The 16,505-nt window shown below is 36.4% G+C and overlaps 1 protein-coding gene across 1 annotated transcript; it reads left to right on the plus strand.

Moving 5' to 3' along the window:
• The first annotated feature begins 6,887 nt into the window (after positions 1-6,887).
• On the plus strand, positions 6,888-15,376 carry arl3l1 (ADP ribosylation factor like GTPase 3, like 1). Its single transcript, XM_051877679.1, has 6 exons — positions 6,888-7,654; positions 7,828-7,971; positions 10,969-11,085; positions 11,261-11,311; positions 13,649-13,834; positions 14,028-15,376. The coding sequence occupies exons 1-6, from the start codon at positions 7,637-7,639 to the stop codon at positions 14,073-14,075; spliced, it is 564 nt and encodes a 187-aa protein (XP_051733639.1). The 5' UTR covers positions 6,888-7,636; the 3' UTR covers positions 14,076-15,376.
• Positions 15,377-16,505: the final 1,129 nt, after the last annotated feature.

Below are 16,505 nucleotides of genomic sequence, written 5' to 3' on the forward strand. Positions count from 1 at the left end.
CAAGCAATCAATACCAACATACCACGTACCACTGAACTTCTGCTGGTGAACTTCAATCAGCTTTGCTTCAAATGCAAGCAAATCTACCGTTTTGAGATGATTCAACATTTAAAAGTCATTACTGGAACCAGAGCCGGCCCTCCTTATAAGTGAACTAAGCAGCTGCTTAGGGCCCCACCGCCACCAGGGAGCCCCCAAGAGCAAATAATGACAGCTTGATTATTCTCTCAGTTGCAGTTCTGGCGCCTCCGTCCCAACACTGTACAACTCGACGTACATTTGCATCACGTTAACATGTTGTTTCTGTGAGCCAAGAAGTTCTAGCTCAGGTTTTGTGTTACCTCACTGGTCTCCAGCACAGGGACTCTGCTCTTATTCGCAATCACAAAAGTTCATTATTTGCATGTGCTTCAAAGCCTTGCCGGTTAAACTTTTCATTCATTTAATTCTGACATGCGCTTTTTCGTTCACCCGAAGCGCACGCGCACACACTAAAAGCCTGTCAAACAGCGCCCGAATAGTGGACTTTATCTTTCGCGTCTGATTGCACTAATACTGTCAAATACACACAAGCAGTGGCGTAACTTTGTTTTAAAAAGTGGGTGGGACAGTGTGTGTTGGGGTGTGTGTGTGTGTGTGTGTGTGTGTTGTAATTGTGTTATTACAATAATAAAAGCACAAAATTTATTGACATAGACCTCATGTTTAATATGATAGTTTCATCCTTACATCTATAATACAATATTTTGTTAGTCTCAAGAGTATTTATTTTAGTCAATAAATATGTGGATTCATGGATAATGTTAGGTTGTCTTGATGGACTAACGACAGAACTTTTGTTCGGCGTACCAGAGGCTCTGGGTTCTAATCCGCCCTCGTATCATTTATTTTATTTTTTTCTCATTAAAACCAAAGATGTTCATCAGTGATTGTATATCAAGAGTAGGTTTATGTAACGTTTATGTGTATTTTGTTTTGTGATTTTACCTGAACGAATAGTGTCTCCGCAACAGCGCTAAGCGATAGGTTGAAGCGCTCGTCCGTGTGAAGACTGCGCAGTGTGCACGAGCGCCAAGAGAGCACTGTTGCGCCACTGATAACAGCGGCAACGAGCACTCAACATTGTAGCGCCAGATCGCCTATTATTTAACACAAACGAACGAATTGCTAATCAACTAGAGATGTTTATTTTGTATTAGATACATCCGTGCCGCGAGAAAAAGTGGTGGGGACAAAATCGATCCTGGTGGGGACATGTCCCACCCGCAAATTACGCCTATGCACACAAGGTTTACATAAACACAGTTGGTTATGTCTAAAGTGAAAGTAATAAGTTGAGAGAAAATCGGATGCGTGTCTGTATTTTAAATGTGTGCAGGTCTTAAAGTAACAGCCGCCTAATTGTAAACAAACTGCCCTTGTCCTTAAAGGGACCTGTATTAATTTCTTAATTATGTATTAATAAGAAATTTTGAAGAATGTGGGTAACCAAAGAGTTGGTGACCAGCAACCCACATTCTTCAAAATATCTTCTTTTGTGTTCAGCAGAAGAAAGAAATTCATTCAGGAATTTTCATTTTTGGGTGAACTTTTTCTTTTAATGTTAATACATTTATTATTGTTATCTTCCTAAAGGTCTATCTGAATTCTATTTAATTTTATGTCATTATTTAAATATTTAATATTGTCCATGTTGTACATTTACATTTATTTTTTATATAAGAAGAGAGTTATTTCAACCGAGGGGCCACCAAATAAAATTCTGCTTAGGGTCCCATAAAAGCTTGGGCCGGCCCTGACTGGAACTTATGGCTAGGATGGCAGTAACTCCATGTGCTTAGCAACAGTAGAGAGATGAGGAAATGAGGGATCTTCTGAAATTAGTCAAAGGTTTTACCTTGTTGAGGGCATGAGGGAGACTGTCTGACAGGGTGTTGTGTCTTCCAAGGGTCCTTCGCAAAGAGTTGCGTCGAGCGAGGTTTGAGAACCCTCTAGTAATTTCATTGAAACTCAAGGTCCTCTGACATAAAATTCACAAAAAAAATATCATATATTACAACCTCACAATATAAAGGCTTTACTGTACAATTAAATATAATTCATGGTATGAATGATCAATCTATGGTTTCATAAAAATATTCATGGAAAAATGTAAACAAAATGATTTCTTCCTTGTCTGAGTGTCATGATATTGCTATAATATAACATAATTTTATATATATAATTTATAGACACACACACACACACACACACACATATATATATATATATATATATATATATATATATATATAGTACTGTACATATACATATAGACATATATATATAGTATATGTCTATGGGTATATGTCCAGTATTATATATATATATATATATATATATATATATATATATATATATTCTAGATATTCTAGATATAGATATTTTAATTACATTTAATTTAATTTTACATTATGGTACTAGATGGGCAGACGGACAGACAGATATATACATATATGTCTATATGTACAGTACTATATAAATATATATATATATATATATACACACACACACACACACACACACACACACACATTATCTAATTAAAACGATACGGACAGACAGACAGATAGACAGATAGATAGATAGATAGATAGATAGATAGATAGATACATACGTACATACTTGCATACATAGATTTTAATGAAAAAGTAGATTGACCACTATTCAGACCAAGTCAAAAGTCAAACATACTGTTTCATAAGGTCAACACATACTCAAATATTTCAATTTGGCCCAAATCCAAACTCAGAACAAGCTCCAAATTTAGTTGTGAGAAGCAAAAAAAAAAAAGTATTCACAGTTTGTATAACTACACCCTGAACACACAAAAAAAATCACAATATTATAGTATCATGGCCAGATTTTTCCACCCTACCAGTTGTATACCACAGGTAAGAAGTGAAGAGGAAATTTGGTACCTTTTCCCTTGACTGGACAGATGGTTTCTGTTGGAGGTGAGACAGAGAGATCTCCATGATGAAGCTGGCTGTGTGCTGGAGACCAGTGAGGTAACACAAAACCTGAGCTAGAACTTCTTGGCTCACAGAAACAACGTGTCACTGTGCAAACACCATAAAACACAACGCCGCTGGGTATAAAAGTCACTGAGAAGGAAAACACACTGACGTACATTCAGGCAACAATCATCCAGAGAAACCTGAGGATGAATGACCATCCAGACACAAAAGAAATGCACAATTATTGTTAAAAAAAAAAAAAAGTTAGTCTCACCCAATTGCATTTGATCATCTACAGCACACCTTTCACAGGTGATTTGTTGAAATTCTGTCATCATCTTTACCTGCTCAACTTTTTGCCTGTGGAATAATAAGAGATTTATCAAAATGTCAAAACTGTTCTTTTACATACAACTAAACACATATTAATGTAATATGACTAAGTTCATTAAAGTTATTTCCCCCTTAGTCATATCACATCTCACCGATGGCACCAAAAGAGCCAGAACTGCAACTGGTGCACTTCAAAAACAGGTCCCTTTTTATGTACAGTAACTCCTAAATAGAAACCTTCTCATCATATACTGATACAAACAGTAATTTGATTATGATCAGTCCTATAGACGTTCAGAAGTTTATTTTCAAATGGAGACTGTGATTTGTGGGGAGCTTTATGAAGAAGTTTTCTGCACAGACGTGTCCAGTCAATCGTCCAAACTGCCCAAAGCAGGTCCAGACCGGAAAACCATCCAAAACCAGTTCTGTTTTGCGTCACCAAAGCTCCTTCTGTTCTGCGATGGTCGACACCTGTTCCTCTCAATTCATCAGTGCAGCAGTCCGTGCGGCCATAAGCCCATTCACCATCTCGCTCTCACAGCTGGAGAGATGAGCTCAGCCAGCAACAAAGGCATTTGTGTTCCTGTGTGTCTGAGGAAAGAGCAAATGTAGTAATTAATGACCCTTAGCAAAAATGAAAGAAAGTGCTTGTCAAGATGTTCACATTCAGATGCTTGGACTAACAGACATGGTTGTCACATTTTCTCATAAGAAATATTGAATAATGAATATAAGTGTATTGTTTTAGAATGACAATGGTTCCCTTAAGTAGGATACAGACACAAGCTAACTGCTTAACATTTCAAATTAGTGGAGCTCGCAGAAATGTTTATATGAAGAATAACCATAGAGAAACAACAATAAAGGCACAAAATAAGGAAAACTGTTGATATACAGTTAAAGTGTAGAGCTATAAAATGAATGCGGATAGTCTAGTCTAGTCTAGTTAATTTGGTGAGAAATTTTATTTTGGTATCTTGTCACAAGAGTTTTCAAACTTGATTCCACGGAACCCCATATTACGAATGTGAATGATTATGATTATATCATACACACACACACACACACACACACACACACACAATTTTACATAAACCTCATAGCACCCCCTTGAAGCCCCTATGAGTTTACAGGCTTGGCAGTTCTGAGTACAATTTGTGAAAATGTCAAGATCTCTTCTGAAACTATAATTTTTGCTCAGGAGAATAATCTTAGAAGCAGGAGAGCATATGTCTCTATTTGCTTTGAATCTAATCTCTATGCTCTCTGGGAAAAATGATATTAATGAGGTCTCATTTACGATTTTGTTCTTTTCTAAGGGATCAATTAGTATTAAATGAGTCAACACATATGTGACTAGTAGACTAATCTAATCATGAAGACTCAAAGTAATGTAATTAATGCTAATAGTGTCATAATTAACATGCTAGACAGTTTTGGAAATGTAAGAGACACTATCATCATAGAATGAATAATATCTCAACTCAAAGTTTCCCTCATGCTAAAGAATAAAGATGATAGGGTAGTAAGAGCGGCAACACGAGAAGCTGCTCCATAAACATCTCTGGAGGAGTTCGTTGGTCATTCAGTAATTGGTTCCTAATCCCCAAGAATATTATGGAATCCCTACAGGAGCAAACAGCCAACAATAGAGTGCAGTACGTCTGCAGAGCAGTGATAAGGACCCTCTGGATGCACTAGGAATCTTCACCATTGTGAGTCTGGATTCTGACTGCTCTGTGGATAGAGATGCTCCCCACTGCTTTCATTAGCAAGGAAAAAGGAACATTGTGGCTTTTTGGCATAATACAAAGGGAGGGAAGGACTGTTTTTTTTTTTAATCCCCAGAAAGTGTTCGAAGGAAAGATGAAGTCTTGATGTTGGCCTCTATTATACTGCTACGGAAAAAGATCTGAAGCCTTATCTGCCAGCTTGTATCTACTGAGGTCTTATGCAGGAAGGTAAGCTTTAAAGACTCAATATGAAGTGGAATCTTGCACATAAAGACTCTCTATTTCAAGACTGCAAGAGAACCAAATATGCAGGGAGATAATTGTTTTTGACACTGTAACTATAGTGGAAATGTTTGTTGGTTTACTTCAATGCAGTATTATTATTTGACAGTTAACCAGAAACTAAAGACACAAAAATTGCATAAAATAACTTTTACACTGGTGTTTTTTGGTAAGAATTTCAAGCCAATTACCTTAGCAGATACCTTGGCTGATAGCATCATGAGAACACTCAAAAGTCTTAAACACCTCACTAGCGACTATCCTGAGTAATACGCAAAAACACACAATAGATATAAAAAATAAAAGTCAGATTTACTTTATTATTTGTATTATCTTAAAACTGTTCCCTTATCTGACATTATAGCCTGTAGAACCCTAATTTCAAATATGCACACTACTGACATCTGCTGTATGGGAGAGGTATTCTCAGCTAGAAATTTTTTATGTTCTAGGAGTGTTTTCAGGGGCAAGTTTTATTTTTGTTCCCAGAATGTTCTGCTAAAAGGTAGGCTAACATTCTCTAAAAACATTCTAAAAATGTTTAGTGATAACATTATTAGAATGTTATCCCCTAACATTCTTATATTCTTTAATTTCTAGCAGGAAGCTTCCCATTGGGCATTAGATATGGACTCAAATGTTGTTCAGACATCAAATTTTGGTTGAAAGTGAAAACCAAACCTTTGTTTGTCATTAAATAACTCCAAAACAGCATTACCAGCTTCACTTATTACAAACCAGATTGATTTTATTTCTGTCATATGTGTACAAAAGTTCTTATTGAGAATTAACAGAGGTTTAGATGTTGATGTTTTATTGAAAGTAATAGTTTAGTTTGTCACCATTATGTACAGTTTAGTTGTCACCATTATGGTGATCAGTGTTTGCTTTAGTTAGGCAGTTTGACTCTTGACTACTTGTTGATGATTAAGATATAATCAACTATGTTGTTATTTTCATATTATTGATTGTAGTAACTTGTTTCTACAGCATGAGATCCAGCAGTTTTTTTTTTTTTTTTTTTTTTTTTTTTTACTGTGGTTATTAATAATTCCCAATCTTTTTTATTGCCATTTTGTCAGGGCAACATAAATGGTACATACACTGATGATCAACAACAATATGTCCTTGCCATAAACACATTAAATCCCAACCCTTAACCACCCCCACACAACAAGGGAAATTAAAAAAATAAAGAAAAAAAGAGAAATCATCAGCATTTTTTTAATCAGATAATCTGTAGAATTTTAAAAACATATTGTACACTAAACATTTTGAACTACTGAACCACTTAGGCACACACAGACATCAAGAATCAACATATGAATCTGAACAATGGTGACATGCTTCATGCCGCAATCCATTATGGGAGCCATGGATGAGTTTTGTATGATGCACCCAGAATGCATTGCAGCATGAAGCATGTCACCATTGGTAAGATTCATATGCTGATTCTTGATGTTTGTGTGTGTCTTATTGTCAAAGGAGTTTAATTTTTTTGTGCACAGGGTGTTTTTTATATTTATCTTTGAGATTATCTGATTAAAAGGCTGCTGGTTCATTATAGAGTATCATAGAGATGCTATAAGAAATAATGTGAAATTAATACCATAGATTAGACTGGGTGAAATCAGATAATCAGACCGCTACATGATGATAATATCCTTATCATCAACAAATAGCTAACATTACCTGATCACATTTTCTTTTGCTGTCCTTGCCTTAATAAACAGTTACAGCAGCCAAAGAAAAACAAACATTAAAAAGTTAAGAGTCAAACTGCCCAACTAAAGCAAACACTGATCACCATAATGGTGATATCAAACCAAACATCTAAACCAAGATTGCATATGTTAAAGGAAAGGGGGGGAGACAGCATAGTGAAGACTAAAAGAGAGCACAGAGATAGTCTCAGAGGCCTATCCTGAAGCAGGTGGTGGTTAAGGATAATCCAGGTAAGTCTTTAATGCTGGAGATGTGCTGGAAGAGACGAGTGGAGGGGAGGCGAGCGGAGAGATTGCTAATTGTGTCCTACTAATCCAACTCCTCCCCCATCTTCACCCACCTCCACATCCTCCCCTGTGTCACATATGAGGAAGGCCAGGCACGTATAGAGAAGCAAAGGTACTGCACCCTGCGAAGTGAAGAACACATATTCTGAGGGAAGAGCACCCAAGAAACAGTGGACCAATAAGAAAGCCTTACCTGGATATATCCCACATAGAATGTAGCTGCGCCTTTCCATCTCTTTCTACATCCTCTTCCTACCACGAAATTCACGGCACTATGGGTGAAGTCCAAAAGGTAAATGATTCGATCTGCTTGAAGGGCCTATTTGGAAATTCTTTGGAACAAAGAATAGTTTAATAAATGTTATACACATCGCTGTGATAGATAAGATATCTCATGGATGTATCTGAAACTTAAAATTAAACTATTTAATCAGATAGTTAAGGTACAAATGTTTGTTTTTTAAGGGTTTGTTTTCAGTCATTGAGAAGTTAAAGGGCACTACAGAGCAAGAGCTTCGGATAGTCCTTCTCGGTCTGGATAATGCCGGAAAAACCACTTTGTTAAAACAACTTGCCTCCGAAGATGTGAACACCATCACCCCGACTCAGGTGAGAAGGCAGCTGTGAGGGGCTTTTAAAGCATTGGATTTTTTACAGTTTCTTAAAATGCTAGTTCAAAAAAAGTGTTTGATAATAAGGACACATGTGGTTATGAAAGCAGCACAGCCCTCTGACATTACAGAATGTACATTTACTGCTTATCCAGCTGTTAAATGATGGGTTATGACTGCCAAAACTCATGAGCAATTCAGTCTAATTTGCTGAGGTGTGAAGTTACGAGCTAGTGTGGCATGCTAACACATTTCTTGCACATTTTTTAGTGTTTCCAGCAGAAATACTCTCAAAGTCATTGACAGTTACATTTAAATAACACATTGAATTGGAAATGTTCATGCTAAAGTCATTCTTTGGCATAAAACCAATGAGTATCTTTAGCTGCATCTTGGATAACACTAGACTGTATAACCAAAATGGATGAATCAGGTTAATCAGTGATAATGAGGGCAGACTGTGGACGAATAGTACAGTGAAAAACCCCTTCAAAGGTCTTTGATTGACAATGGGGAAAAATTTGGGGGGGTTTAGAAATATGAAAGCCTGTTTCGGCCTCAGAGTAAAAAAAAAAAAAAAAAGTGAGATGAGGTTAGTAAATCAATCAATCCCTGGCAAAACATCTACAATAATAAAATGTAACATTTGCAATGTATAATTTGTATAAAATGTATTTTGTCAGAATGCACAGCTTCATTTAACACAGTTACCTTTGTTTTAGTCTGAGGTGAAAACCACTTCCATTTAGAAACTGAGTTTAACTGATGGCTAAATGTCAGCTGTTTCAGTTGCCATCAAAAAAAAGAATCCAGTCTTACCCTTTGTCCCACTATAAAGATATATGTGGTTCAACAATTGTATGTGTCTTGTATAATACAACATTGTCGCATATTGAAAGCGATCCACTAGATGTTGAGGTCTCACCTACAACTCTCAGAGACAAACAAAAAAGCACCCATAGACTACAACCACTGCTAGGAAACCACGTGATGGTGGTGACTGTCCTAGAAAGAACTACTATCCAAAAACAATGGTATAAATAGACATGATGGCATCTCAATAATCCAAGAAAGTTTCAGGTAATAGGATCAAATGTGGTCAGTCTGGTTTACCGCTCTGTTTACTGTTGAGGGGTCAGAGATAGTTGCTGGTTATTAGCATGAAATCAGCCACAGAGAGAACGCATCTGATGTAAAAATTCACTGTAAAATTCACAGTATTTTCAATCAGTGAATTTGTACAGTGGCTGCTATTGATGGCTGTTAACACAACATTTAGAGTGGATTCTTTTGGACTCCACTGTGCACAGCTTGCTACTAGTTAAGATGTTGGCACACTGTTGCTTCATTACTTAAAATACCCTTGGACCTGGATGTAATGTGAGACTATTTGCTGTTTAGCATGTGTTTTGTTAACAGCCATTATATGCTACAGCCAGTTAAAGCTGTAAAGAGCCGAGGCCTCTGGGGAGAGAAGATCCACTCTAAGAATAGCCCTACAACAGTGTCTTTAATCCCACGGTTAAAGATTACTTAACCATAAAGTCTCAGTAGTTGGAGGCTGCTCAGGGGCAGGATAAATTTAGACTAAGAGTTTAAATACATCAGGCTTCTGTCTGTGGTCTTATCAGGATTTTGGCCCAATCAAGCCAAACAGTTGAATAAGAATAAGAAATTGAATAAGAAAGTCCCTCATTAGGAAGCCAATTTCTGCCTCAGAGTAAAACATGAGAAGGTAACTGTGAGATCATTTTAAAGTCACACTATAAGTAATATATTCTTAACTGTAGGATATAAAGTCACATTGTGAGATTTAAGTCACAGAGTGAAAAACATAAAGTCACAATCAGTGTTAGGAAAAGTTACTTTTGAAAGTAATGCGTTACAATATTGCGTTACTACCTAAAAAGTAACTTGGTTACTTTCTTAGAAAGTAATGCATTACGTTACGTTTTCACACCTGGGCTGGGATTGCTTGTTTGTTTTTTAGCAACAACAAAAAAAAAAGTAATATTTTGGCAAAAGTAAAGGCTCTTTCACATTAAAACTAAGAAAATGCAACTTCACGTCTGTACAGTAGAGGGCGCAGCTCAAACAAATCTTTCTGGTTTGCAGAAAAATAGGACGCAAAAGAAGAATGTTCAACTCTCTGGCTGCTTCTGAAATCGCATACTCTCTTGAGTAGGCTACTTATTTTGAATAAGTAATTACTTCACGACTGCTAAAAAATGTTCTTTATAGTATGAATGTATGTGGTATGAATGTAATCTGGACATTCTCCATGTTGTCATTATCACATGACCTACAGGTGTCAGTTGCGTCACTTCCATTGCCATTCACAAATCCTCTCCTGTGGCCTCATATGCACACTTCAGAACCTCACCGGAAGTAGTAGGTCATCAGGGTACTTTTTGCCTGCTTTTTTATGAGTATTGTGAATTCGGACATCTTTTGTCACATACTGTTTTTCACCTACTATATATTAGGGAAGTGCGATTTTGGATGCAGCCAAAAACAAAAACAAAATTAAACACAAATCTGGTGCATCTACTTGTAATGCGTTACCCCCAACACTAGTCACAGTTGTGAGATATAAAGTCACACTGTGATATTTAAGTCAATGTAAGATATATGAAGTCACGATTGTGAAATTTAAAGTCACAATTGTGAGATTTAAAGTAATATTGTGAAATATGAAGTCACAAGTTCGAGATTTAAATTACTATTGTCACATATAAAGTCATAATTGTGAGATTTAAAGTCACAGGTGGGATATATAAAGTCAAAATTGAGAGATTTAAAGTGTCATTGTGAGGTATCAAGTCACAATTGTGAAATTTAAGTCACATTGGGAGAAATAAAGAGGTATAAAGTTACAATTGTGAGATTTAAGTCACAATGTAACATATAAAGTCACACTGACTTTATAAATCACAAAAAGAATCTACAAAGCATGTATCCACAGCTGTATCATATGCTAATTTTGATTTTTCAGGGTTTCAACATTAAAAGTGTGACCTGTGATAGCATGAAGCTGAATGTGTGGGACATTGGAGGACAGAGGAAGATTCGACCATTCTGGAAAAAGTACCTGGAGAACACAGATTTATTGGTATGACAGCAGTGCTCAAAGGGGAAAATTCTGAAGTTTACTTTACCAATGACATTGAGCATTTCGTGAGAGTATTTATAGTCACTATAATTACATTTTATTTTGTGCATCAGTCAAAAATCCTTTTTCTCTTTCATAGTGGTAGTGTTCATTCTCTCCCTCTCTCTCTTTTTAGATCTATGTGATTGACAGTGCAGACAAAAAGAGATTTGAGGAAACAGGACTGGTAAGAGAATCAATTTGAGACAATCACAGCTTCTCTCTCTCTCTTTTTTATTTTTTTTTTCCTGAAGTGTTTTATCTTATATATTATACGTCAAGCATTTTGGCCAAAATTGCGTTTACTTGTAATGTGCACATCTTTTGTAGAGGCTCAATTGAAGCAGCTGTCAGCACAAATAAAGGGAGATATGTGGTATGGGTTGTTCCTAAATTTGATTAGAACCTTTCTGTCCCTTTAGACAATTTTCAAGAAGAAGAAATGTTTTCAAAACAATCTTTCTAGTTTCAAATAATACACTTTAATGGCTTTAAACTTCTCATTGTGTATCATTAATTAGTTCCTCATTTCGAAGAATGTTGAAATGCCACAGTTAGTTGCATTATTTTGGGCTTGTCCCCAAACCAGATTTGAACTTCCCCTCTAATAAATATCAAAAGTGTTACAATCAGGGGAATTTTACATTGCTCTTGCTCCTGGGAAATTCAAATTATAATTAATTTGGTATTGTGCAAACAACAAGCACTGAATTTACATATTTGGTTATGGTGGAAATGAGAAGTGACAGGTGAACACATTTGTATTATGCCAGAAAAGTGACAGTCTTAAGTTTAAAATGTTCAATTTAAGATAAATTATTAATGTATAGTAAATATAGTTTGAAGGATTTGATTTTAAGATTTTCGGTAGCAATTCCTACACTGTAAACCCGAATAAGTTGGCAAAACTCAAAAAAAAAAAAAAAAAAAAAAAAAAAAGGTAATCAGTTACAGCAATTTTTTTTAAGTTAAGAAATTCAAAGTTTAAGTACAAAATTTTTATTTTGTACTCGTACATTTTAATTGCTCTTAACATGAAAAATTTGAGTATGCTAATTCATACATTTAACTTAAAATAATCATGTAATCTCAACTTAAATATTTTTAGTAGTGGAAACTTGGCTAGCTTTAACTAGCTATTTCAATAAATGTTAAAGTAACACTCCACTTTTTTTTTTTGAAAATAGGCTCATTTTCCAACTCCCCTAGAGTTAAACAATTGAGTTTTACCGTTTTTGAATCCATTCAGCCGATCTCCAGGTCTGGCGGAACCACTTTTAGCATAGCTTAGCATAGTTCATTGAATCTGATTAGACCGTTAGCATCTCGCTCAAAAATGACCAAAGAGTTTCAATATTTTTCCTATTTAAAACTTGACTGTTCTGTAGTTACATTGTGTACTAAGACTGACGGAAAATGTCGTACCATGGGTGCAGCAGCCGCAATGATATTACGCAGCGCCTGTGACCCCCTGCTTGCACAGGGAGCGTGCCTTGCAACCATGGAGACATTTGTGAGAGACGCTGCATAATATCATTGCGCCTGCTGCACCCATGGTACAGCAGCAAAGTTCCTTGATTATTACGCCGGAATGAGAGTATAGTTCCTAGCCATATCGGCCTAGAAAATCTCAACTTTTCATTTTCCGTCGGTCTTGGTACACGATGTAACTACAGAAGAGTCAAGTTTTAAATAGGAGTTGGAAAATGAGCCTATTTTCCAAATAAGTGGAGTGTTCCTTTAACATGCTAATTGGTAGCACAATGCTTTGATAGCATTAGCATAGCACAGCTATTGCTGAATGAGCACAACAATACAAAACATTTAACATCTGTTCTCAAACTAAGCTCATGCTCCACTTGTCACCATAGAAACTCTTCTAACAGAAACTCTTCTAAATTAGTATAGCAAAATATTAATCACTACTGAATCTCCTACTTAACATCAATCTTGCACAAAAAAAACAAAAAAATTTTTAGCATTTACTCTCCCTTTCAAGTGTCATTGCAAAGCATGTTGGGAAATATAAATCCCAGCCCAGTTTCAGTTTTAGTTTGTCTAAATTAAAAGAAACAAGTTCATAAAACTCAAAACAATAAAACACTTCGGCAATTCAGATTACTTAAAATGTGTCAGTTTTATGAACTCAAAAGAAAGAGAAAGTTCTAAATACTCAAAAAAGTTAAATTGATTGAACTAATTTGTTAAATTTAAGATTACCCTACTCAAACCAATTCGTTATTTGAGCATTAGGGTTTACAGTGTACCAACTCACTCCCAACATGATCAAAATGTACTGTACTGTATGAAAAGTACACTCCACTTTGATGGTGAACACTGTGTCTTTCCGGTTTGTACACTGAGGGTCCTATAGCTCAACTGATAAGGCTTAGCGCTAGCAATTCCATGGTCTTTGGTTCAATCCTTAGGGGACACACAAAAAAATCTATAACGTGTAAGTTCAAGTCACTCTGGTTTAAAGTATCTAGTATCACACTGACTCCTCTGTTTTAACCTTCCACAGGAGTTGTCGGAGCTCATCGATGAGGAGAACCTGAAGGGTGTGCCATTGCTCATCTTTGCCAATAAACAAGACCTGGCCACGGCCTCCCCTGCCAGTGAGATCGCGGAGGGCCTCAACCTGCACACGTACCGGGACAGAGAGTGGCAGATCCAGGCCTGTTCTGCCGTATCTGGAGAAGGTGTACAGGTTTGTATATATAATTTGTATCAGCTTTTTAATAAAACCTTTGAGTAAGCATATAACCATTTAAATTTATTCTAATATATTACATTATATTATATTATTAATATATTTTATATTATAATATATATTATATAATAATATATATATTTTAAATGATACCCATGATTAGACATTAAGACATTATTTTGTCTTTCAGGATGGCATGAACTGGATCAGCAACAATATTGTAAATAAGAAGAAATGAATCTGCTCACCTCCGAGTGTTATTTTTTACAATTGCTCTAATACTTCTGTTAATGTAAACCATATATAATATATTAACTTTGGAAAACTCTTTTTGTAATAATATTAATGATCTTTCTTCCTGTTTGTAAATTGGCTGCCAAAAGAGACTGACAAGAAAACAGCAAACCAAATCATTTTTCCCATCTCTTACAGAGAGTTTTTGTTGCTCTCTGACAAGACAAGTTTCCTTACAATCTGTAAATCTTTCTGTCGCTGTCGCATTTATGGGAGATATGACACAAGGGCATAAATGATGCACACAAGCAAGATTTGCAGCCTAAAATAAGGATGAGGCATTCATGTATCTTTCACATATATATTCTTCTTCTGCTGTTTTTATAGTTGTCACACAGAAGAATTATCTGTAACAGAGCAAAACTCTTGTACTTTGTGTAAGGTGATATGTGAAACCCATTTTTTTTGTTTTTTTTGTTTTTTTGTTTCGTTTTTTTGTCTCAGTATGACTGGATTTGGTAGTTTCTAAATGATTATCCAGTGTGGGTATCATGTGATTATGTGAAATGAAACTGTGACATTACATTTTTTTCTAGTTGTTTAAGATTATGACTTTAATTCTAATTCAAACAAGATCCTGGACTAGTCATGTTCATTTTTTCCATGTTTCCAAACTTTTTTGGAAGATCTAAAATTGATATTCAAGCAATAACACACAAGCAAGAGTGCTGTTCTGAATGACATGTAAATACAGCCATTGTGATGTTGGAATCAACAATAAGATTGTGAGTGTAATAATTGCTTTTATACAACACTTTAATAAACAGGAAGTTAATATTGAGTCATTTACATTTTAGACAAAATATTGCTAGTTGCTTTGTTTTTGCTCCTTCAATGAAATTCATTTAGTTCATTATATAGAGTTTAACTTTCTGTGATATTGGATCTCATTCACTAATTGTGTGGATCATTCTTATTTATTCGCACAGGAGAACTTCTCACAAAACATTTCCGCCTAATTCACAACATGTGCATACACTCATGAATTTGTTCTTGACCTTGCTGTAATGTTAATGAATTTGGAGTATTCTAAACGAGCGACCACATGCCCGAAGTTACTAATTTGAATAAAGCATGTTTGCATAAACCATTTCCATAAGGGGTTTCCCGCACAGCCTTCCGTTACTCTCTAAGCAAACATACAACGCTCTCTAAAGGAGACAAACCTTGCTCGCTCAAAGACTATATATAGAAAAACGGTTCCATCTAGTTATGAATGGGAGAAACTGCAACAGGCAATATGGTGGAATACGTCCCGCCTTCTAAGTTAAAGAGCCAGTCGCTGATTGATAAAGTCATTGCTTTACTACAGCTACCGTTAGAAGCTTCAATTCCCACAGAAACCTGAAACTCGGGCTTTGGACTGCACATGCGCATTTGCTCGTCTAGCCTGAAAAATAAGCTTTTTTTAACGCTATTTGAGCATAACTGTGCGTTCAGATTGCAGCCGATGAGAGCGTCAAAATTTGCTCTGGCTGCCCTGCCAACAACGCTATACTATGCGTTCAGAGCACCGCCGGCGAGAGCGTCAAAGTGACTGGCAACCAATCGGAATGTAGAAGTCCTCCACTTGAGAGGATTCCAGAGAACGCAGAGAACAAATTGCTTAGCTGGAGAAAATAATGATAAATGTCATTAGGCTTAAATATATACAGTGGCACATTCAGAAATGTCAGTCAAATGTCAATTTGCTTGGGAACTAATGTTTGGTCGGAACCAAAGTGGAGGACCTGTACATTCCGATTGGTTGCCGTCGAACCACGTCATAGCTTATTACCATAAAGTTGACCTGACTTCAACTCTCCTCAACACCCTCACCGTCCAAGACGCGCCGGAGCTAGCCGCTTGCTTACACTGAAAATGAATGACTTCCTGTCACGTTGACGCTCTCGCCAGCGGTGGTGTAAACACACAGTAAGAAACAATTTTTTGGGACAGTTCATGCAGATTTTGTTGCTGATTTGAAATGTTATTTAATTGTGAGTTCGCCAAGCAGTTTATGAGATTTCAGGATTCCCCCATTCAAATAGATAAGAATGGGTCTTGGATGCCCAAAATAACTGCCTGGAGGTGTTGCAAATATGGCCGCCGAGTGAACAGACTTTCCTTAAAAGGGACTTTGGCTCACTGCAGAGCCAAATGACGTCCAGCTCCACCTCTGTGGACCTGATTGGTCACTGGTGAAGTTATGTTTAGCAATAGGGTTATGGAAAGGGTTGGGTGTGGCTGGACCTTCAAGCTCCATGACATACAGAGAGGGGGAGCTGGACGTCATTTGGCTCTGTCTGCAGCGAGCACCGCTTGACCTAAAGATGAGCTCTAGAGAAAAGGTACAGCAATATCATCAAGAAATGGCAAGTGTACTGTCCTCAAA

This window comes from Ctenopharyngodon idella, chromosome 21 (genome assembly GCF_019924925.1).
Source record: "Ctenopharyngodon idella isolate HZGC_01 chromosome 21, HZGC01, whole genome shotgun sequence".
NCBI lineage: Eukaryota > Metazoa > Chordata > Actinopteri > Cypriniformes > Xenocyprididae > Ctenopharyngodon > Ctenopharyngodon idella.

Coding starts and splice junctions, on each gene's coding strand:
- arl3l1 (XM_051877679.1), top strand. Junction 11,086..11,260: donor TGGAGAACACAGATTTATTG/GTATGACAGCAG, acceptor CTCTCTTTTTAG/ATCTATGTGATTGACAGTGC. Junction 11,312..13,648: donor GATTTGAGGAAACAGGACTG/GTAAGAGAATCA, acceptor AACCTTCCACAG/GAGTTGTCGGAGCTCATCGA.